General features: G+C 48.4%; 1 protein-coding gene across 10 annotated transcripts in view; it reads right to left on the reverse strand.

The window, feature by feature from the left end:
* The window catches only part of UBR5 (ubiquitin protein ligase E3 component n-recognin 5), a 131,399-nt gene that overhangs the window by 61,744 nt on the left and 45,904 nt on the right, over positions 1 to 23,751 (reverse strand). For 4 of the 10 annotated variants that reach the window (XM_077270987.1, XM_077270992.1, XM_077270997.1 and 1 more), the window contains exons 19-23: positions 21,173 to 21,327; positions 9,410 to 9,607; positions 8,534 to 8,750; positions 8,294 to 8,420; positions 7,746 to 7,894 (exon numbers count right to left, since the gene is read on the reverse strand). In XM_077270987.1, coding sequence (XP_077127102.1) covers positions 7,746 to 7,894; positions 8,294 to 8,420; positions 8,534 to 8,750; positions 9,410 to 9,607; positions 21,173 to 21,327 — 846 coding nt within the window. The remainder of the gene's footprint in view (positions 1 to 7,745; positions 7,895 to 8,293; positions 8,421 to 8,533; positions 8,751 to 9,409; positions 9,608 to 21,172; positions 21,328 to 23,751) is intronic. The other 6 variants (XM_077270989.1, XM_077270996.1, XM_077270994.1 and 3 more) reach the window with 3 other exon arrangements.

Genomic DNA, 23,751 nt, shown 5'->3' on the forward strand with positions numbered 1-23,751 from the left:
TACCGTACATACTCGTGTATAAGCCGAGATTTTCTGCACCGTATCTATACATAAAAACACTACGAACAGTGAAAAATGTGCTAACACCACAAGTGATGGCAGGGAATATATGGGTGCTGTCATGGGCTCGGAGAAATCCCGTTACTTGTAAGTAACTACGTCTTTCTCATCCCCCCCCCTTCATGAAAGCACCACCTGAGAGAATTACAGATAGATATTTGTAACTTTAGGGAGGGACCACAGCCTGAAGAACCCTTCTCCCAAAGGTTAAGTCAGAAGAGGCTAGGTCCAGGCGATAGTGCTTGAAAAAGATGGAAGGTGATGAACAAGTGATGCGCTACTTATTTGAGGAGCTTTTACAGATTATTGTGTTGAGGATAATGCTCAAATGCTCTTGACTTTGGAGTTTGAGAATAATAGTGATGGGATATTTCTTTGTGGATTTCCTAAAGATCATAGTGATGGAATATTTTTTTTTGTATCTGTGGATCTTCTAAAGATCGTGAGCATGGATTCGATAGCTGTAAAGCTCCCGAGGATCAATGTGATGAAGGATCAGCAAGTTATTTGTGAACTTTTTGAAGATCACCACATTATGCGATTCGGGGGAAGACTCCAGCCTCCCCTCCTTGCTGGACTGCCAGAGGTCTAGAGCCACGAAAAACGCCTGTGCCACAGTCACGGTCTGGGCCAGCTTAGGGGACAGGAAGGCGTGACACTCGAGGGCCCCGTTGGACTGGTTCTGAGCCACGCAAGCAAAAGCTTTACTCTGTACTTTATCCGTCGTGCAATATGAAATCATGTATATGGACACACTCGATCTGCTAAGAAGCTGGCCCAGATGGTGAGGATGACTGTGGCACAGGCCTTTTCTGTGGCTCTAGACCTCTGGCAGTCCAGCAAGGAGGGAAGGCTGAAGTCTTCCCCTGAATCACATAATATGGCGATTTCATCCAGCTTCGATGCCTCGGAGTCACGGCCAGATGACCACGACACCACAGTGATGGATGGACCTCATGTTCCAGAGAAGGGCGCCCCACACAAGGACGAGGATGACTGATGACTGAAGATTTTTCAAGATGGGCAGAGATCGGCATGTGGTGGCTGGGACCTCCAGAGGCCGTGACCTGAAAGCTGCAGTATCACCACATGGCTCACATTCATGAGATGCACAATAAGGTGGTTTGTCACCCAAATCTTCGGAAACAAAGCTATAGTAGGAATTAAAACGTAACCTTTAATTGTAAAGGAGATAAAATTCAAAAAACCAAAAAAAACAAAACATATCACCTCAAAACAAATACCCAGAGACACAGCCTGTATGGTAATGTGTCAATCAATGGTAAAAAATAAAGGGAACAATAGTTTTACATATAAAAAATGCACTGTCCCAAAAATAAAGATACCTCTAGTCAATAATACAAGCACCTCAAGGTGCATGAGTATGTCAGGTAATCTTATTGTATGAGTATCAGCAGGTATCAAAAAAGCAATACTAGGCAGGCGGGATGAAAGCAAAATACAATGAAGATCATAAAGAAAAAAACAGGAATGATCTCACCAATTGCCATAGACCAGGAAGGTGAAGCCCGTAATTCACTGGAGCGGAAAGTTCCATAGGTCAGCGATGTCGGGAGACAATACCCTGTCAATCCCTGACGGGCTATCACACACCTGCGTCCCAAGCTCCCGCCCTTACAAGGGCAGTCCACAGCTACCCCTAAGCAATATCATGCCCTGCACTCTCCCTATTGAAGTGTCCCGACGCGTTTCCTTGCAGGCGTAATCATCAGGGGACTTGCCTGCCTGGGAGATAAAGTGCACGAGTGCTAGTCATGAGGACAAGAGACAGTGAGGAGGGTGGCAGGTTCTCTTGTCCTCATGACTAGCACTCGTGCACTTTATCTCCCAGGCAGGCAAGTCCCCTGATGATTACGCCTGCAAGGAAACGCGTCGGGACACTTCAATAGGGAGAGTGCAGGGCATGATATTGCTTAGGGGTAGCTGTGGACTGCCCTTGTAAGGGCGGGAGCTTGGGACGCAGGTGTGTGATAGCCCGTCAGGGATTGACAGGGTATTGTCTCCCGACATCGCTGACCTATGGAACTTTCCGCTCCAGTGAATTACGGGCTTCACCTTCCTGGTCTATGGCAATTGGTGAGATCATTCCTGTTTTTTTCTTTATGATCTTCATTGTATTTTGCTTTCATCCCGCCTGCCTAGTATTGCTTTTTTGATACCTGCTGATACTCATACAATAAGATTACCTGACATACTCGTGCACCTTGAGGTGCTTGTATTATTGACTAGAGGTATCTTTATTTTTGGGACAGTGCATTTTTTATATGTAAAACTATTGTTCCCTTTATTTTTTACCATTGATTGACACATTACCATACAGGCTGTGTCTCTGGGTATTTGTTTTGAGGTGATATGTTTTGTTTTTTTGGTTTTTTGAATTTTATCTCCTTTACAATTAAAGGTTACGTTTTAATTCCTACTATAGCTTTGTATCCAAAATTTTGGTGGGATCTTGTTTAAATTGACATTTATAAATTGCTGTTTTTGCATCACCCAAATCTTCACAGATAACTTGCTGATCCTTCATCACGTTTATCCTCAGGAGCTCTATAGCCATTGAATCGAATCCATGCTCACGATCTTTAGACGATCCAGATACAAAAAAAAAACAAAAAAAAAAAAACAACAACTTCATCACTATGATCTTTAGGAAATCCATAAAGAAATACCCCATCATCACTATTATTCTCAACTCCAAAGTCTACTGGTCCATGGAGCACTAACCTTATCACAATCATCTATAAAAGCTCCTCAAATAAGTAGCACATCATGACCTTCAGAAGTTCATTTTATAAGGTGATGAGCGGAGGCAACCTCCTGGGCAGAGGTTGGAGGTATCAATAGAGCAGATGTGTAAGGTTGCCACTTGGTCTTGTAGAATGAGCTCTCAGACCCTCCAGGGCGATACTCCCACTAGATGAGTAGGCTAAGGCTATTGCATCTTCCATCCATCTTGCCAAGGTACTCTTGGAGGCCTCGAGTCCCTTTCTAGGCCCCTGAAAGCATACAGAGATCCTTCCTTCCTACACCTCTGGGAGGACTCTCGGTACTGGACCAGACATCTAAGGTGTGGAATCTTTCTTCCCTATTCTTAGGGTTAGAACAAAAAGGAAGAAAAAAAACTACCCTTTGGGATCTGTGGAAACAAGATGCTACCTTGGGCAAGTAAGCAGGGTCAGGTTTTAAAATAACCCCATCATCTAGGATTTTAATGAAGGGAGGGCCTGCAGATAAGGCCTGTATGTCGCTTACTCTCCAGGCTGATGTTAAAGCAACAAGGAGGACCGTTTTGAATGACAGGACCTCGAGAGGGACTGAATTTAGAGGTTCAAATGGAGGACCTGTTAGGGCTGATAGGACTAGATTTAAATCCCATGGCGCTAGCTTCTGGCTGACAATTGGCCTCGATCTTGCAGCGGATGTAATAAAACGTGCCACCCATGGATTGCCTGACATATCTTGATTACATAGTGCTCCTAGGGCTTACACCTGGACCTGCAGACTTGGATGTTAGCAGATTCTTCAGCTGGCTCAGTCAGCATATGCCCCCTGCATCAAGGGAATGGACTCTAGTACCTCGTTTCTGGGTACTCCCATCTCGCAGCTGTTTCTCCAACTGATCAACCCATATCATAAGGGACCTAGGAGGTACAGGTAGCTGATATCGCAGACCTAAGATTACCCCCCGGATGAGTCCCATGTCCCATTAAGGAACGTGTCAGCCTATCTAAAGGGTCTTTCAAGGTTCCCATGTCTTCAAAAGGGGAGGGCAAATTTCTTTTTTAGAGGCCTTGACTACTACAACATCTAATATAGCGGCTTTACCCCATGATGTTGGCACCTTAACGACAAAGGGGCATTTTCATTTAAAGGGAACCTGTCACCCCGAAAATAGAGGGTGAGCTAAGCCACCGGCATCAGGGGCTTATCTACAGCATTCTGGAATGCTGTAGATAAGCCCCCAATGTATCCTAAAAGATAAGAAAAAGAGGTTATATTATACTCACCCAGGGGCGGTCCCGGTCCGGTCGGTGTCGCAGTCTGGGGCCTCCCGTCTTCATCAGATGACGTCCTCTTCTGGTCTTCACGCTGCGGCTCAGGCGCAGGCGTACTTTGAGGGCAGAGCAAAGTACTGCAGTGCGCAGGTGCTGGGCCTCTGACCTTTCCCGGCGCACTGCAGTACTTGGCTCTGCCCTCAAGAGGACGTCATCCTATGAAGATGGGAGGCCCCGGACCGGACCGCCCGCGTGAGTATAATATAATCTCTTTTTCTCATCTTTCAGGATACATCGGGGTCTTATCTACAGCATTACAGAATGCTGTAGATAAGCCCCTGATGCCGGTGGGCTTAGCTCTACTGCGATTTTGGGGGTGACAGGTTCCCTTTAAGGGAAGGCACCAATTAATTTTTCCTGTCAGGCCTTTCCCACTTTTTTGATTAGGCCCTGAATATTCTCAGAGGAAAAGCTTTCTGCTTCCTCTGGCCTAACCCACCAAACATTATGCCCTGTACAGTTTTATTGGGGCAAGGGTCTATCACCACAGTAGATCTCACCGCCTTAATCAGACTTTCTACTTCCTCTAGAGGAAAACAGTGATGCCCCCCCTTTCATCATCTAAGGATGAGGAGGAATTTAATATATCTTCGCCTATTCCCCCAGAGCTAGAGGATTCAGACTGGGAGTATTTGGCGGCTTCCCGCTCTCTGACCTTACCCCCTGCGTGAGGGATTTAACCCCTTCACTCTCGGAGCTTTTTTCGTTTTTCACTCCCCTCCTTCCCAGAGCCATAACTTTTATTTTCTGTCAATATGGCCATCTGAGGGCTTATTTTTTGAGGGACGAGATGTACTTTTGAACGATACCATTGGTTTTACCATGCCGTGTAACAGAAAACGGGAAAAAAAATTCCAAGTGCGATGAAATTGCAAAAAATCTCACGTTTTTTGTTTGGCTTTTTTGCTAGGTTCACCAAATGCTAAAGCTAACCAGCCATTATGATTCTCCAGGTCATTACAAGTTCATAGACACCAAACATGTCTAGGTTCTCTTATCCAAGTGGTAAAAAAAATTCCAAAGTTTGCTTAAAAAATAAAAATTAAGCCATTTTCCGATACCCGTAGCGTCTCCAATTTTCGTGATCTGGGGTCGGGTGAGGTGGCGTTTTAAATGATATCATTTCGGTGCAGATACGTTCTTTTGATCGCCTGTTATTGCATTTTAATGCAATGTTGCAGCGACCAAAAAAACAATTTTGGAACTTTGATTTTTTTCTCGCTACGCCATTTAGCGATCAGGTTAATCCTTTGTTTTTATTGATAGATCGGGCGATTCTGAACACGGCGATACCAAATATGTGTAGGTTTGATTTTTTTATTGTTTTGTTTTATTTTGATTGGGGCGAAAGGGGGGGCGATTTGAACTTATGTATTTTTTATTTTTTTATATTTTTAAACACAAATTTTGGCATGCTTCAATTGCCTCCATAGGAGGCTAGAAGCATGCACTACACAATCGCCTCTGTTACAGAGGTGAAGCACATATCACCTCTATGTAGCAGAAATGCAGGGTTGCTTTGAACGCCAACCACAGGGTGGTCAATCGGCCATCAACAACCATAGAAGTCTTGAGGAGACCTCTGGTTGTTATGGCAATGCACCGATGACCCCCGATCATGTGACGGGGGGTCAGCGGTGTGAGCACTTCCGGACGCGCGGCCGGGAGCGCTAGTTAAATGCCGCTGTCAGCGTTTGACAGCGGCATTTAACTAGTTAATGGGCGCAGGCAGATCGCGATTTCGCTCGCGCTCATTGCGAGCACATGTCAGCTGTACAAAACAGCTGACATGTTGCGGCTTCCAGGTGGGCTCACCGCCGGAGCCCACCTCAAAGCGGGGGTTCTGCCAGCTGACGTACTATACCGTCAGCTGGCAGAAAGGGGTTAAAGGCACTTTCGACCTTAGTTTTGATCACTGATCTCAGCACGGAGACGAAGTCTGGAGTTTCATTTGTCCTATGCAAGAATGGCATAGCTTCTTGTCCCAGGTGACTGGCAATGCTTCACCACACATGGGGCAACATCTGTGCTCAGCTTTTCCCAATCTCTTCCTTCCCGAAGAGAAGGGAACCCTAATTAAAATGGTGAACTTTCACGAAGATCACTCACCAATCAGATGCAGCTGCAGGTACCGGTTCTGGAGGAGGGATAGGATCCAATAAGAGGCTTTTTGAAGATGGAGATTTGTCCATCGAGCTGGATTTCCTGCTGCGCTGCATAGAGTGGCTACTGGATTGTACACTCCGTTTGCCTGCATGAAGGAGGTCTCTTAGCCTGCTGCCGCTGTATCGTCTGTTGCTGTGGTGGTTCGCTATCCTCCATCATTCCCAGACAGCATGCAGCAGGAAGAGTCTATACGCTTCCCTTTTGAATTTACCGCCTGGCGTCTCTAGCCACACTTCCGGTCTGTCACGAAAGCCAGAACCCCTGCATGCACCTCTGTAGCAGTGGCTGCGCCCCTCCACCCTCACCCTGCAAGACTCCTCGGTCCCGGCGGTGGTGGCCACAGGCACCGCACCAGCCACGGCAGGGGCCCCCCCGCTGCCCGAACTGGACTGGGCGGCCCTGGAACATCTTCATCCGGAATCTTCACCAGGTACCGCTGAACTGAAGGTTCCCAGTCAGCTACAGGAAACCAACTGATGCAAGGGAGAGGTAGCACCCTTTTATCTGTAGGTTCCTTGTGCCTGAAGGGCGGATCCCCACTCTCTGTGGTGCTGTCATGGGGAGGGGGGAGTTCGTTGGCAGTCTGTATCTAAGTGTTAGGAATGGCACTGCAAGTACTTCAAAATGTTCAGCACCTTCAGAGAACTCACTAAGAATTCCCAACTTCTTTATACCTACCAGTTACTTGCAAAATATTCTATCCAGGTTAGGGGGGAGACATTACCATGCAATGCATGCACACTATGTGCAGTAAAAGAATTTTTAATATCACCCCATGCATCCTGTATACCTTGTTATAATTATATATCATTTTGAGCTGCCCTCCAATTTTTGGCATAGCTTTGGTTATTGTTCCCTCATTAAATTCCTGCACCTTTCTTTTGGTATAAAAAATTTAAAAAAAAAAAATTTACATGCTTCTTGCTACCTGGATGATGCACATCCTTGGTAAAAAAAATAAAAAAATAAAAAAATATATAAAGAGGTTTTCATGATTAGATTGAGAAATGTCACATAAAATATTAAGGACAAACTTTGCTAAATAAACAGTAAAATATATGTGTAAAGTAAATTTCTGCATATAAAAAAGTTTAAGTAAACCCTAAAATAATTTGTCAATATGTTGTGGCCCCTAATTTAAAGACTGCCCCCAAGACGGCTCTTTTTTTGGGGCCAAATGGGCAGCTCCTATATGAGCATGCACAGTGCAGTGCCAGAGTTTCTATTGAGCCCCTACACTGATCTACACATGCCCTAGACAAGCCTTTCTGCCTATAGTTTGATCAGCCGATGGGGCTTTTATGACCTTTCCCATCACCTGTCAGTGCTTAAGAGGGGCTACAACATATCGAAATAGTAATTTTAATAGCTCTACTTGATACAAGATGATACGTAGAAGTATTGCTGGTGTTATTCGCAAGGATCGCACATAGCTTAACTCACCTGGGTCCATAGCTGGTGGATCCGGCACCCAGCTAGGAGGAGCTATGGGTGGAGAAACGGGATCTTGATGATCAGCTGCAGCGCCAGCTTCGTGTCGGCCCAATCCTGCTGCTCGAAGTGATCTCCTCATCATCTCCCGAAGTCTTAAGCTGAATATACAGACACCAATTACATTAGAAAGGATACAAGAAGGTACATCTAGCTGTGTTTGTAGCGCTTTAATACATAAACATGCTCACACGACACTGGCGAGCCAGTACAGAGCACACGGCCGCTACAGGGCCCATGGGAGCGGTGTGTCACTGGAAGGAGCAAACTGTATGGTGGCCACAGAAGGTGTGATCACACTATGGGCTTCAGTCAGGGGCCTATTCCTGCAAACATGACAAAGCTGAGATATATGCTCCTCTGTGACCTAAGTGGAGTTTTTTTTTTGTTTGTTTCTTTTTTATAATTAAAAATATGGTTTTTAATACAAGTTAAAAAAAAAAAAAAAGATTAGCGAAGGTTTTTTTTTTTTTTTAAAGGATATCCAGGAACAGGTTTACCTCCGGCTGCTTGAGGATCCGGCCCGGTTTCCAGGTCCGTTACTGGACACCACAGAGATGGCATTGGCAATGGCTTCTACAGCAGAAAGTCTCTCCGCGAATGTATTCCTCTCAGAGCGCTCTGCTTCTGGAACAATGAGAAGAATCATTTGTATTCTTGACATTTAACACTCAAAATGAACACACTATGGGGTAATGTTTGCAGGGGATAAAGGGGATAATAAGTAAAATGGCATTTACCCTTACCCTCCTCCTCTTTGGTCTCCTTGTTGCTGGTAGGGAAGCAGACGGAGACGCACGCGTGCAGGATGTTCCGGTTGCCATCACATCGGTGGCTGAGGAAGGTCTGCAGCATCTGGGTGTTTTGGTCGAGGACTACGCCCTGTTCCAGGTTCACCAGATACTGTCTGCATGCGTCAAAGTCACAGCGCAGGATGTGCTGCATCAAGGTTTGTTTCTGGAGGGAAACATGATTATTACACCGACCGCAGCTTCGAGTCACCGTAACGCTATAGAAAGGGGAAACATGGATCCAATCACACCATGGTGTCCCCTTTATTGATATTTTAAAAAGGAGCCAGTTGTGATCCTTGTCTAACATGAACTTTACAGATCACAACACTACAGGGTCGATTCCTGTAGACTGGTGGTTTCCCAAGTCCTAGGCTATGTGGACACTGTCTTCTAGACGCTAGCGCAGCCGCCGAGTTATCCCAGGCAACGCCGTAGCATTGCCATTACTCTTGTGACGGTTCTGCTGCCGCTGTCTTTCACTGTATGTCACTTAACCGCTTATAAAAAAAAAAAAAAAAAAAAGGAACCCTGAAGCGATTAAGAGAAAGGACATACGGTCAAACATATGCACGATGCCATTTGTACACTGCTGGGCATTACGTTCACTTTATGGGGTGCTTTTTCAGGCAGTTCTGTGGCATAAATAATGAATTTGTTGGGTCTCCCACTCCCGCCAAGCTCTGCACTTAATAAAAAGTATGTAGTATCTGCAGCAAAAACTGCAATCATAAAAGCAGTTTTACGACAGATTTCTGGCGCAAGACATTTTGATGAATCAGCCCCTCCGTGCACTACACATAGCTGTAACAGACCCATCCATACCTCAACAGCCATGATAATGATTGCGGCCTTCTTCTTGATGGTAGAGTTTGCAGGTAAATTAGCCAGCGAGTGAACTCCCATCCCCAAACTACTAATCGGAGGAAGATCCAACCAATCCGGGTCTCTGATGCCGCCCATGCAGTCCTTCGCCATGGGATAGATGGTGCCATTTCCATCTCTAAGGATAATGGGAGATTCCTGCAACAACAATCATGGGCACACGGTAAATAGGGATTTTTGTGTACTCACCGTAAAATCCTTTTCTCCGAGCCATTCATTGGGGGACAGACCGTGGGTGTATGCTGCTGCAACTAGGAGGCTGACACTAAGTGATACAAAGAAAGTTCGCTCCTCCCCTGCAGTATACACCCTCCTGCTGGCTCTCAGCTAACCAGTTCAGTGCAAAAGCAGTAGGAGATCAATAATATGAGCATATAGCATGTTATAATATAAAACAAGCATAAGCTATTAATAGGGTGGGAGCTGTGTCCCCCAATGAATGGCTCGGAGAAAAGGAGATTTTTGTGTACTCACCGTAAAATCTTTCTCTTAGCCTCTAATTGGGGGACACAGGACCATGGGTGTTACGCTGCTGTCCACTAGGAGGCGACACTATGCATAATCTGAAAAAGATTAACTGTGACTCCTCCAGTGCAGTATACACCCCTGGACGGCATCAGCCTTCTCCAGTTTTGTGCAAAAGCAGTAGGAGGAACGTAACATGAATAACATAATTATGTCTGTAAGAAGGCAACTATGTAACATGAATAACAATTATGCCTGTAAGAAGGCAACAATGTACGAGCTCAAGAAAACAATGAGAACTCAGTTACAACGGCCCGGAAAGGGCAACAGGGTGGGAGCTGTGTCCCCCAATTAGAGGCTAAGAGAAAGATTTTACGGTGAGTACACAAAAATCTCCTTTACTCTGTCGCCTCATTGGGGGACACAGGACCATGGGACGTCCTAAAGCAGTCCCTGGGTGGGAAGCAATGGACGAATATTGTGCAGACAGGCCCCTATACTTAGGGCACCGCCGCCTGCAGGACACATCTACCCAGGCTCGCGTCCGCTGAGGACTGGGTAAGAACCCTGTAGTGTTTAGTAAACGTGTGTAAGCTAGTCCAAGTGGCCGTCTTACACACTTGTTGTGCCGAAGCCTGGTGCCGAATGGCCCAGGAGGCCCCTACCGCCCATGTAGAGTGTGCCGTAATACCGGCTGGAAGAGGAGAATTCTTAAGGCGGTAGGCCTCTTGTATGGTGGATTTGATCCACCTGGCAAGGGTAGCTTTGGAAGCTGGCAGACCCTTGTGGCCGCCTTCCGGAAGGAGGAAAAGAGAATCCGACCTCCGGAAGGACGCAGTCCTAGACACGTATATACGCAATGCCCTGACAAGGTCAAGAATATGCAGAGCCTTCTCCACTCTATGAACCGGAACAAGGGATGGTAGTGAAATTTCCTCATTGAGGTAGAAGTCGGACACAACCTTCGGAAGGAAGGATGGGACCGTACGAAGAACTACCTTGTCCTGGTGAAAAGCCAGGAAGGGCCATCTGCAGGAGAGTGCTGTCAGTTCAAACACCCTGCGTAGCGAGGTGATTGCCACCAGGAAAACCACCTTCTGGGAAAGAAGGCGGAGCGGGACCTCCTTAAGGAGTTCAAAGGGTGGTTCCTGCAATGCTGTCAGGACCAGGTTGAAGTCCCACGTTTCTAGTGGTCGTCTGTAGGGGGGGAACCAATCGGGAAACCCCCTGAAGGAAAGTCCTTAATTGCGGCTTGGTAGCAATGCGCCTTTAAAAAAGCACTGAGAGGGCTGACACCTGGCTCTTAAGCGAGCCCAATGACAGCCTGGCCTCCAGACCCGATTGGAGAAAACCAAGTACTTTGGGTAGGGAATAAGGGAGTGGGATCTGGCCACGAGAGAGAACCCAGGTCTCAAGGGCCAAGCCGTCAAATTGAGAGCCCCTGAGTTCTGGTGGTAGAACGGGCCTTGTGATAGAAGATCGTGGCAGTCGGGGAGACGCCAGGGGGCGTCTGCTGTGAGTTGTACGATGTCGGCGTACCATGTGCGTCTGGGCCAGTCCGGTGCAATTAGGATGGTTGGAACTCCCTCTTGTTTGATCTTCCTCACCACTCTGGATATCAGGGGGAGAGGTGGAAAAATATACAGAAGCTGGAACTGGGTCCAGTCCTGAACCAGAGCGTCTGCTCCGAGCGACCGTGGATCGTGTGTTCTGGCCATGAAGTTCGAGACCTTGGCATTGAAGTGGGATGCCATTAGGTCCAAATCCGGGGTCCCCCAGCGGAGACAGATCTGTGGAAAAATTTTGGGATGGAGAGACCACTCTCCCGAGTCTATTCCTTGTTGGCTGAGGAAGTCTGCTTCCCAGTTGTCCACACCCGGAATGTGGACCGCCGAAAAAACCGACCCTGTGTCCTCCGCCCAGCGGAGGATGTGTGACACTTCTCGCATCGCCTGGGTACTGTGGGTCCCCCCTTGGTGATTCACATATGCCACAGCCGTGGCATTGTCCAACTGTATTCTGATGTGAGAGGCTGCCAGTAAGTGATGGAAGGCCCTCAATGCCATAAGGATGGCACGAGTTTCCAGGATGTTGATGGGCATGGTCGCTTCCACTGGGGACCACTTGCCCTGTGGTGTAGGTGCACCGCACCCCAACCCGTCAGGCTCGCGTCGGTGGTCAGAACCTTCCATTGACCTGTGAGAAAGGATTTCCCCTTTGCTAGCGAGGTTGGCTTGAGCCACCAGTGCAGGGACTTCCTGGTTGACAATGTTAGCTGGAACTCCCTGTCGAGAGAAAAGGGATTCCTGTCCCAGGACTTGAGAATGGATAGTTGGAGAGGTCTGAGGTGAAACTGGTCAAATGGGACAACTTCTATTGCTGCTGCCATCTTGCCGAGGACTCTCATGGCAAACCGGAGAGATCGAGGGGGTTTGCGGAGGAGGGTGCGAACTGCTAGTCGGAGAGCCAGTGCCTTGTCCTTGGGAAGGAGCACTAGACCCCTGGAGGTGTTGAATAACATTCCCAGGAAGGTCAGGGACTGACTCGGGGTTGGTGATGACTTTTGTAGGTTGATTAACCAGCCCATGCGACAGAGTATCGGTTGTGATTGAGACGCTGAGCTCGCAGTCCTTGAAGGTGGGAGCCTTGATGAGTAGATCGTCCAGGTATGGAACGACTACTATGCCTCTGGAGTGCAGGACGTCCATGGTGGCTGCCATGACCGTGGTGAACACTCTGGGAGCCGTCGCGAGTCCGAAAGGGAGAGCCACGAATTGGTAGTGGTCCTGGCCTATTGCGAACCTGAGAAACCTCTGATGGGCAGGTGCAATGGGTATACAGTGGGGCAAAAAAGTATTTAGTCAGTCAGCAATAGTGCCACCACTTAAAAAGATGAGAGGCGTCTGTAATTTACATCATAGGTAGACCTCAACTATGGGAGACAAACTGAGAAAAAAAAAAATACAGAAAATCACATTGTCTGTTTTTTTATCATTTTATTTGCATATTCTGGTGGAATATAAGTATTTGGTCAGAAACAAACAATCAAGATTTCTGGCTCTCACAGACCTGTAACTTCTTCTTTAAGAGTCTCCTCTTTCCTCCACTCATTACCTGTAGTAATGGCACCTGTTTAAACTTGTTATCAGTATAAAAAGACACCTGTGCACACCCTCAAACAGTCTGACTCCAAACTCCACTATGGTGAAGACCAAAGAGCTGTCAAAGGACACCAGAAACAAAATTGTAGCCCTGCACCAGGCTGGGAAGACTGAATCTGCAATAGCCAACCAGCTTGGAGTGAAGAAATCAACAGTGGGAGCAATAATTAGAAAATGGAAGACATTCAAGACCACTGATAATCTCCCTCGATCTGGGGCTCCACGCAAAATCCCACCCCGTGGGGTCAGAATGATCACAAGAACGGTGAGCAAAAATCCAAGAACCACGCGGGAGGACCTAGTGAATGAACTGCAGAGAGCTGGGACCAATGTAACAAGGCCTACCATAAGTAACACACTACGCCACCATGGACTCAGATCCTGCAGTGCCAGACGTGTCCCACTGCTTAAGCCAGTACATGTCCGGGCCCGTCTGAAGTTTGCTAGAGAGCATTTGGATGATCCAGAGGAGTTTTGGGAGAATGTCCTATGGTCTGATGAAACCAAACTGGAACTGTTTGGTAGAAACACAACTTGTCGTGTTTGGAGGAAAAAGAATACTGAGTTGCATCCATCAAACACCATACCTACTGTAAAGCATGGTGGTGGAAACATCATGCTTTGGGGCTGTTTCTCTGCAAAGGGGCCAGGACGACTAATCCGGGTACATGAAAGAATGAATGGGGCCATGTATCGTGAGATTTTGAGTGCAAACCTCCTTCCATCAGCAAGGGCATTGAAGATGAAACGTGGCTGGGTCTTTCAACATGACAATGATCCAAAGCACACCGCCAGGGCAACGAAGGAGTGGCTTCGTAAGAAGCATTTCAAGGTCCTGGAGTGGCCTAGCCAGTCTCCAGATCTCAACCCTATAGAAAACCTTTGGAGGGAGTTGAAAGTCCGTGTTGCCAAGCGAAAAGCCAAAAACATCACTGCTCTAGAGGAGATCTGCATGGAGGAATGGGCCAACATACCAACAACAGTGTGTGGCAACCTTGTGAAGACTTACAGAAAACATTTGACCTCTGTCATTGCCAACAAAGGATATATTAGAAAGTATTGAGATGAAATTTTGTTTCTGACCAAATACTTATTTTCCACCATAATATGCAAATAAAATGATAAAAAAACAGACAATGTGATTTTCTGGATTTTTTTTTCTCAGTTTGTCTCCCATAGTTGAGGTCTACCTATGATGTAAATTACAGACGCCTCTGATCTTTTTAAGTGGGGGAACTTGCACTATTGCTGACTGACTAAATACTTTTTTGCCCCACTGTATGCAGGTATGCGTCTTGTATGTCTATGGCGGCGAGATATTCTCCCTTCTCCATGGATGCAATGATGGACCGAAGGGACTCCATGCGGAAATGACGGACCCGTACATATTTGTTGAGCTGTTTTAGGTCTAGTATGGGCCGTACGCTGCCTCCTTTCTTGGGAACTACGAACAGATTGGAGTAGATCCCTCGGAAGCGGTCGGTCGTGGGTACCGGTACTATGACTCCTGCTTGAAAAAGCGAGGAGACCGCTTGGTGGTAGGCACGAGCCTTGGCTGGCGGTTTTGGGGGGACAGAGGAAGAATCGGTCCGGTGGGTTGGAGGTGAAGTCTATTTTGTATCCGGAAGACACTAGTTCCATGACCCACCTGTCTTCTGTAATAGGCAGCCAGACTTGATGAAAGAGCAAAAGTCAGCCGCCTACTGGTGTGGTGTCTTCCAGAGTCCGTGAGTCATGAAGAGGAGAAAGTCTGAGATTTTCCTCCTCTGGGCTTAGACTGGCCTGCTTTTGACTGCCAGGTCTTGTCCGACCTTTGAGTCAATCGTGAGTTGTCCCTGCGTGGGGAACGGTTACGATTTTGTGCTGGACGCGAGACGGACCAGCCGGAGGAATTCCGAAAGGATCGGAATAGAGTTTGGTTACGCTTCTTGTAAGTGCGTTTAGGTTTCAGTTGGGGAAGAGAAGTACTCTTACCCCCGGTGGCGTTGGATATCATAGTGTCCAACTGTTCACCGAAAAGTCTCCCACTGAGGTAGGGGAGGTGCGTGAGGTACTTCTTTGAGGCTGCGTCCGCTTTCCATTCCCGCAGCCAGAGGATACGCCGAATTGTGATGGCGTTTGATGCTATCCCCGCTACTCCCCTTGCTGAATCCAGAGCTGCATGGAGCATGTAGTCTGCTACAACTGCTATTTGAACCGCTTGGTCCGACAGCTCAGGAGCGGATGCTTGGAGAGCTTGTAAATTCTTTGCCCAGGCCAGAATGGCCTTGGCAGCCCAAACTGAGGCGAACGCGGGAGCCAGGGATGCCCCTGCTGCCTTGAAAATTGAACGAGCCATGCGTTCTACCTGCCGGTCTGCTGCGTCCCTGAGGGTTGAGCTATCTGGCAGTGAAAGGAGGGTCTGTGCTGCTAGCCTAGAGACTGGGGGGGTCCACTTCAGGTGGATCTGTCCATTCCTTGGTGTCCTTCTGTGGGAAGGGGTATCTCGCCTCCAGATATTTGCGATTAGCGAATTTTTCAGGCTGTGAGCTGCTTTTTAAGGATCGCCTTAAACTCTGGGTGGTTAGAGAAAACCTTAGGCGGCTTCAGAGGTCCTTCAAAGGAAATCTTATGTTCTGGGGCCTCTGGTGGTGGATCAGATATGTCCAGCACCCGATGGATGGATGAAATTATGTCCTCAACTAGCGCTGTATTGCTAGGAAGGATTGGGATCAGGGATCCCTCCGTGTCTGAGTCAGAGTCACAGATGCCTTCCGAATCCTGTGTATCACTGAGGCGTCCCCTGCTGAGTGGGCTGGGGAGGAGGCCTTCTCTGGTCGGGGATTGCGGAGATCTGCATTGTCTGTCCTTGGAATGGGACGGTCTGGATGACCTGGAGCTACGGTGTCTCTCCCTAGAGGGGGATGACCGTGTGCTATGGGATGACGCAGATGGACTTGATCTATGGGTCCGCTTGCGTCCTGACCTAGACATGGATGTGCCAGGGTCATCTTGTTCCTGAGTCAAGCTCTCCCTTTGCTGGGTAACGGTCATAGCCGGGGCATGACCCTGCAGAGCCTGAAGCAATGTGGAGGTTAGGTTATCTATAGACTGCGTCATAGATTGCGATATCCGAGTAGCCCATTCCGGCGTGGCATTAGACACCGAGGCATTGGCAGGGGCTTCTTGGAGCTCTGACACATTAGTTTGTATACAGTTCTAACAATGCGGGTACGTGCTACTACTGGGGAGAGCGGTCCCGCAGGCTGTGCAGAATGCATAATAGCAGTTCTGCCTGGTTCTCTTGGACCTTGAGCCCGGCATAGTGCACAGAGTGCAGAAGTGCTGCCAGCAGAGGACCTTACAGGGGTAGAGAAACCTATAGGGGAGCCTTATAGGTAATATGGATTCACAGCTGAGTAAAAAACTCAGCTGTGATCTTACCCCACCAGTGTGCCCCTAGGTCCAGCGCCGAAGATCCACAGTCCTGTGCCCCCCCCGGAGACTGGCTGCCTGGTCATGGTCCTGCAGACCGGGAGATGCAGGGTTAATCTGCAGCCAAAAATGGCTGCTGAGACAGAGGAAAGGAGAAGGGGGCGGAGAGCTGGAAAAATGCCGCAAGGCTGTGTAAAAACGCGCCCTTTCTGTCTCGATCCACCCCCTTTATGACACTGTAAAGTGTCATATGTCATCCGGGGGGCGGAGAGGAGGCGGTAGCTTCAGCTAGGCCGAAGCCGGGGCCTAAATTAGATGCCTGAGGCCCAGAAGGGCTCCAGGCCGGCGCGAAAGTCCGGGAGGGGGTCGGATCTGAACCGGACCCCTCCAGATTTAAAGGCAGGATGGCGGTGGGGCTATAAGCGGAAGGGGGAGCCCGGTAGGGGACTCCCTGAGGCAGTATAGAGCTGGTGCTGCCGCAGAGACAGGGGCGCAGGGAGCCCTGTCTGTATGTGCCATGCCTGCCAGCACTCCGCCCGGCCCCAACAGGAGCCCCCAGCTGGGCTGGGGTCCCTGGATGCAGGCGCAGTGTGCTGGCCCATTGCTGGGAGCTGTAGAATGCTGCCTGTACAGGCCCTACCTGAGGTGTCCCAACCTAATACCCCCAGAGGGGGATAGGGAGGGTGCTGTTGTCACCTTCAGGGGCCTTTATCCTCGCCTCGACCTCAACCCAGAAACCAAAAGGAATTGGGGAAGGAGGGGGGGGGGGGGGGGGGTCTCGACTTCGAACCAGCACCCGAGGGACTGGGGAAGGAGCAACATGGGGAATAGCCATCTCTACTTCAACTGGGTACCCCATAATAGGGGGCCGAGGAAGGAGCCATGCCGGGAGTCTCACAGGAGACCCTCTTTTCTTCATCTGTAATCCCGTCGGAAAAAACGGAGTAAAAATCTTTTAGGTGTGCCTCCTATGCGACACTAAGCAAAAACTGGAGAAGGCTGATGCTGTCCAGGGGTGTATACTGCACAGGAGGAGCCACAGTTAATCTTTTTCAGATTATGCATAGTGTCGCCTCCTAGTGGACAGCAGCATAACACCCATGGTCCTGTGTCCCCCAATGAGGCGACAGAGTAAAGGATTTTACAGTGAGTACACAAAAATCCCTATTTCTCCTTCGCCTCATTGGGGGACACAGACAATGGGACATCCCAAAGCAGTCCCTGGGTGGGGACAACATCAGATCAGGCCCTGTGTAACCACTACTTACAAATGCGCCACCGCGGCCTGCAGAGTCTGCCTGCCCAGACTCACATCTGTGGAAGTGTGGGAATTATAGTGCTTCAAGAATGCATGCGGACTGGACAAATCTGCAAGCTTGCAGGCGTGCTTTGCCGAAGCCTGGTGCATAGAACCCACGATAGGCTGACATCTAACACGGAAAGACTCCTGGATGGTGAAACGAATCCACCAGGCTAACATTGCCGATGAAAAGGCTAAACCCTTTCTGTAAACGTCAGGAAGCCCAAATAAAGCGTCCAACCTTCGGAAGGATGCCGTCCGAGACGTACCTACTCAAAGCACTCACTTAGTCCAGAATATGGGGAACTCATTCCATTTTGTGGACTGGTGCCAAAAAATGAGGGAAGAACTATGCCCCCATAACAGTGGTAATACAATACCACCTTGGTAACAAGGGATGGGGATGGCCTGAGGACAACCTTGCCTTGAAGGTAATAAGGGAAAAAAAAATCTGAAAGAAAAGAGCAGCTAGCTCCGAAAACTCATCAGGATGAGGATATCGCAGAGAAAAAAGGGCGACCTTTCCCTGATAGTAAAGTCTGTCCGGATCAAAAAGGAGTCTACTATAAGACTCCTAGGACCATTAAGGTCCCAATGATCTAACGGTATGCGATAGTGCTAACCTATGTGTGAAAACTCCCTGCGAGAAAGTCCCTACTTGCAGTTTTGTTGCAATACGGCGGAAAGATACTAGCTCCGCAAACAAAAAACTGATGTGCTCAGTGTGGATCTCCAAGTATCACTGGGGCCCTTTCTGCTTCCGAAAGGTTTACGTAAGTAGTGGAAGGGGAGTTATGGAAACTGGTTCCACGGAAGAACCAGAGCATGCAGTGCGATGGCTCTTGGATCTCGAGGCTGAACCACGAACTCGAGTACATTGGCGTTCAGTCTGGAAGCCATCCGATCTACAACTGGAGATCTCCAGTGAAGGCAGATCTAATGGAAGACTTCCGGGTGAAGTTCCCACTCACTTGAGGCGGAACCCTGACGGCTGAATAGGTTTGCCGCCCAGAGTTCTACACCTGGGATGTCATGCCAAGATCACTGAATGATAGATCTCAGCCCATCAGAGAATGTGAGGTACTTCGGCCATGGTGCCTGACCGTGGGTACCTGCTAGATGATTGACATATGGCACAGCCGTGGCATTATCCAATTGAATTCGGATGGGGTGACCCGCTAGAAGGCAGCGGACCTGCTGTAGGACTACCATTCGGATCTCCAGAGCAATGATCGGGAGAAGACTGGCATTGGTAGTTACTAATAACCATTGAACCGGGAGAAAGGCCCTGGATGAAGGAGCTCAGAGACTACCGTCTGAAAGTCTGTTTGACTTGCTGAAAACGAGCGGAGCGAAGGCTCTGCTGCCTGGGGCTTCAGGAAAATGGCCGCGGGATTCCACGCGTGCGCAGATGGAGATTGCGGTGGCCATTTTCCTGAAGCCCCGGGCAGCAGAGTGCTCCATCTGCGCACGCGCGGCCACAGGAAAGATGGCCGCGCCCACCGGTAAACGGCGAATAGCGAAGACCGCGCTGTTTTGAATCTCCTGGGCAGCAGATCTTCGCTTTGGACATGCGCACACCACTACGCCACCAACGTAATGATGAGCAGGTTTCTGGGGGAGAAACAGCGCTGTCACCACGCCCATATGACCAGACCAGCGTGAGTGACAGCAGAAAACGGCGACTTTACAAAGTTATTTCGGCAGCTTAGGTAGGTTATAAAGGCACACAAAAGACACTAATGTAACGCCCAGCTCTGCCCCTATTTAACGGTATTTTTAGCTCATCTTCAAAAAACGGGGTGACAGGTTCCCTTTAAGACCAGGGAATACTGGTCATGCCATGTTGCAGAGTCGTTGTGCCCCTTTAATGCAAAGTAGTCGTCCCTATGTGAGCCGGCCGGGTGCACCAAGATGGCCACCGGGAGTTGATAAAATCTTGCAGAGAGCGAGACGCGCCAATTTGGGGGGGCGAAGCCACAGGCACGATGAGGGCAGGGCCTCGAGACTTCCATGAATAGGCCCAAGGCGGGGCCTAAATTTCTGCAGCCGGTGGGAGCGATACCAGCGGTAGAAGTGAGGGGCAGCCGAGAAAACTGAGCGCTTCCGTGCCAGAAAAGCGGCCAGAGCTGCCTTAGGGCACCATATTGCGCTTCCGGGTTGCGGCCTACACATCGGCCGAAGCCGGGGGATAAATTTTTGCAGCCGGCTGGAGCATTACCTCAGGGGAGGTGGGCCACAGGGAAGCCTGAGACTGCCTATGAGCATGTGAATATCCCGCTGCAGAGGCCCATTGCTGACAGGATCCACTCACCATCGGTGTGCGTCCCGGCATGGAGCCGCCGCGGATGACTGCAGGTCAGGTATTGCAGCGTGGACGGTGCAGGGATAGAGGGATAAACCTCAATCCATCATCCCTTTGTTAGGGAGGTGGAGAGGAACCGTCCGCCTCCTTGTGCCATCTGCTTTAACAGTGGTGGGACAGTGGGGGCTGCTCGGACGCCATAGAGAGGGGCCTCAGAGTTCAGCCCCCGGGTGGACAGGGCTAGTTGTCCGGCTGTAGGCCTGTCTCCAGGAGAGGATACATGGAGGCGACACTCCATGTGGTCGCCTGCTGCTGGTGTGGGGAGATCGGGACCGTAAAGGAACCGTCGCGCCCCTGAGGTGAGCTCAGGCATGGCTTCCAACGTCGCAGGAGAGGGTACGGGGAAGGTATACTCGCCGTGCTCGCCTGTTGATTCGGGGGAGATCGGAACCTTGAAAGGATCCGTCGCCCCCTTCACTCCGTTAATTAAAAAATAAAAATTTTCAGAAAAATAAATAAAATAAAAACGTTGGGGTCTGAACCAGACCCATGTGCCTCCTACAGACACTAAGAACTGGTTAGCTGAGAGCTAGCAGGAGGATGTATACTGCAGGGGAGGAGCGAACTTTCTTTGCATTACTTAGTGTCGCCTCCTAGTGGCAGCAGCATACACCCACGGGCTGTGTCCCCCAATGAGGCGAAGGAGAAAATATTTTTACCACCTGATGAGCGCGTCTATGTAGCATATTACAGCTTAGTATAATTTTATGCAGAGCAATTTCAGCACAAAATTAAGTTGTTTTTTTTACTTATAATAATAATAATAATTTTATTTATATAGCACCAACATATTCCGCAGCGCTTTACAAATTATAGAGGGGACTTGTACAGACAATAGACATTACAGCATAACAGAAATCACAGTTCAAAACAGATACCAGGAGGAATGAGGGCCCTGCTGCTCGCAAGCTTACAAACTATGAGGAAAAGGGGAGACACGAGAGGTGGATGGTAACAATTGCTTTAGTTTACTTTTACACTAAAAGCATGGTACAGACCTGTCCGGCGGTGAAAATGGCCACATTTCTTTCATTCTGACCAAGAAAAGCAATGCTGCTAGTGGGGAAGTTGTTCTCCTGTTCTGCTTTTCCGGTGGCAAGGTCAAAAATGCAATATCGCACCCAAGTACCGGTCTTCAGGACAGCATGGACTCCTGCACACAGAAAAGGAGATGACACGGCAGATATCCACAGAACAGTTCATAAACTACAGTGCATGAAGACGACTTGTTGCCTCTTACAAATTTCAGTAACCACTTCATAAAACTTTGTTCCAGACTTGTTATTTAAAGATATTCCCATCTTGCACATTTACAGCATATTCATAGGAGATGCCATAAGTGTATAGTAGATGCCAGTTTCCTCAATGGGATCAGCATCCATCTAGAGAACGGGACCATGTCACTGTCAGTGAAGTAGTGTGCATGATGTCTTGGAAACTGACCAAAATTCTTTAATCTAACGTGTGCCATCATCAGTAACGTATGACAGCCATGGGCTGATGCACATTTTGTAGTAAGTTACGAAACCTTATGGCTTAACCCCTTTCTGACATCGGACGTACTATCCCGTCGAGGTGGGGTGGGCCCGTTTTACCACCGACGGGATAGTACGTCCAGCGCGATCGGCCGCGTTCACGGGGGGGAGCGCAGCCGGGTGTCAGCTGACTATCGCAGCTGACATTCGGCACTATGCCAGGAGCGGTCACGGACCGCCCCCGGCACAATGCGGTCAAACATGATCGCAGTGTTCCGGCGGTATAGGGAAGCATCGCACAAGGGAGGGGGCTCCCTGCGTGCTTCCCCGAGACCCCCGAAGCAACGCGATGTAATCACGTTGCTCCGAGGGTCTCTTACCTCCTCCTCCCTGCAGCAGGCCCGGATCCAAGATGGCCACGGCATCCGGGTCCTGCAGGGAGGTGGCTCCACTGCGCCTGCTCAGAGCAGGCGCCGGGAAGCCTCCAGGAGCTGTGCACGTCAGATCGCCGATCTGACACTATAACACCATGCCCCACCCTGGGGCAATGTTATAGTGTAATAAAAAAAATTAAAATTCCCCAAAAAATTTCATTATCTAAATAAAAAAAAAAAAATAAATGTACACATTTAGTATCGCCGCGTCCGTAGCGACCCGACCTATAAAACTGTCCCACTAGTTAACCCCTTAAGTGAACACCGTAAAAAAAAAAAAAAAAAAAACCCGAAGCAAAACAAGCTTTATTATCATACCGCCAAATAAAAAGTGGAATAACACGCAATCAAAAAGATGGATATAAATAACCATGGTACCACTGAAAACGTCATCTTGTCCCGCAAAAAACGAGCCGCCATACAGCGTCAAAGAAAAAAGTTATAGTCCTCAGAATAAAGCGATGCAAAAATAATTATTTTTTCTATAAAATAGTTTTATCGTATAAAAGCACCAAAACATAAAAAAAATGATATAAATGAGGTATCGCTGTAATCGTACTGACCAAGAATAAAACTGCTTTATCCATTTTACCAAACGCGTAACGGTATAAACGCCTCCCCCAAAAGAAATTCATGAATAGCTGGTTTTTGGTCATTCAGCCTCACAAAAATCGGAATAAAAAGCGATCAAAAAAAAAATATCATGTGCCCGAAAATGTTACCAATAAAAACGTCAACTCATCCCGCAAAAAACAAGACCTCACATGACTGTGGACCAAAAAATGGAAAAATTATAGCTCTCAAAATGTGGTAACGCAAAAAATATTTTTTGCAATAAAAAGCGTCTTTCGGTGTGTGACGGCTGCCAATCATAAAAATCCGCTAAAAAACCCGCTATAAAAGTAAATCAAACCCCCCTTCATCACCCCCTTAGTTAGCGAAAAATTAAAAAAATGTATTTCCATTTTCCGGCTAGGGCTACATTTACGGTTGGGATTAGAGTTAGGGGTGTGTCAGGGTTAGGGGTGTGGTTAGGGTTACCTTTGGGATTAGGGTTAGGGATGTGTTTGGATTAGGGTTTCAGTTATAATTGGGGGGTTTCCACTGTTTAGGCACATCAGGGGCTCTCTAAACGCGACATGGCGTCCGATCTTAATCCCAGCCAATTCTGCGTAGAAGAAAAAACACTGCTCCTTCCCTTCCGAGCTCTCCCGTGTGCCCAAACAGGGGTTTACCCCAACATATGGGGTATCAGCGTACTCAGGACACATTGGACAACAACTTTTCGGGTCCAATCTCTCCGGTTACCCTTAGGAAAATACAAAAAACTGGGGGCTAAAAAAATAATTTGTGGGAAAAAAAAAAGATTTTTTATTTTCACGGCTCTGCGTTATGATCTGTAGTGAAACAGTTGGGGGTTCAAAGTTCTCACAACACATCTAGATGAGTTCCTTAGGGGGTCTACTTTCCAAAATGGTGTCACTTGTGGGGGGTTTCAATGTTTAGGCACATCAGGGGCTCTCCAAACGCAACATGGCGTCCCATCTCAATTCCAGTAAATTTTGCATTGAAAAGTCAAATGGCGCTCCTTCGCTTCCGAGCTCTACCATGCGCCCAAACAGTGGTTTACCCCCACATATGGGGTATCGGCGTACTCAGGACAAATTG

The sequence above is a fragment of the Ranitomeya variabilis genome, chromosome 6 (assembly GCF_051348905.1).
Source record: "Ranitomeya variabilis isolate aRanVar5 chromosome 6, aRanVar5.hap1, whole genome shotgun sequence".
NCBI lineage: Eukaryota > Metazoa > Chordata > Amphibia > Anura > Dendrobatidae > Ranitomeya > Ranitomeya variabilis.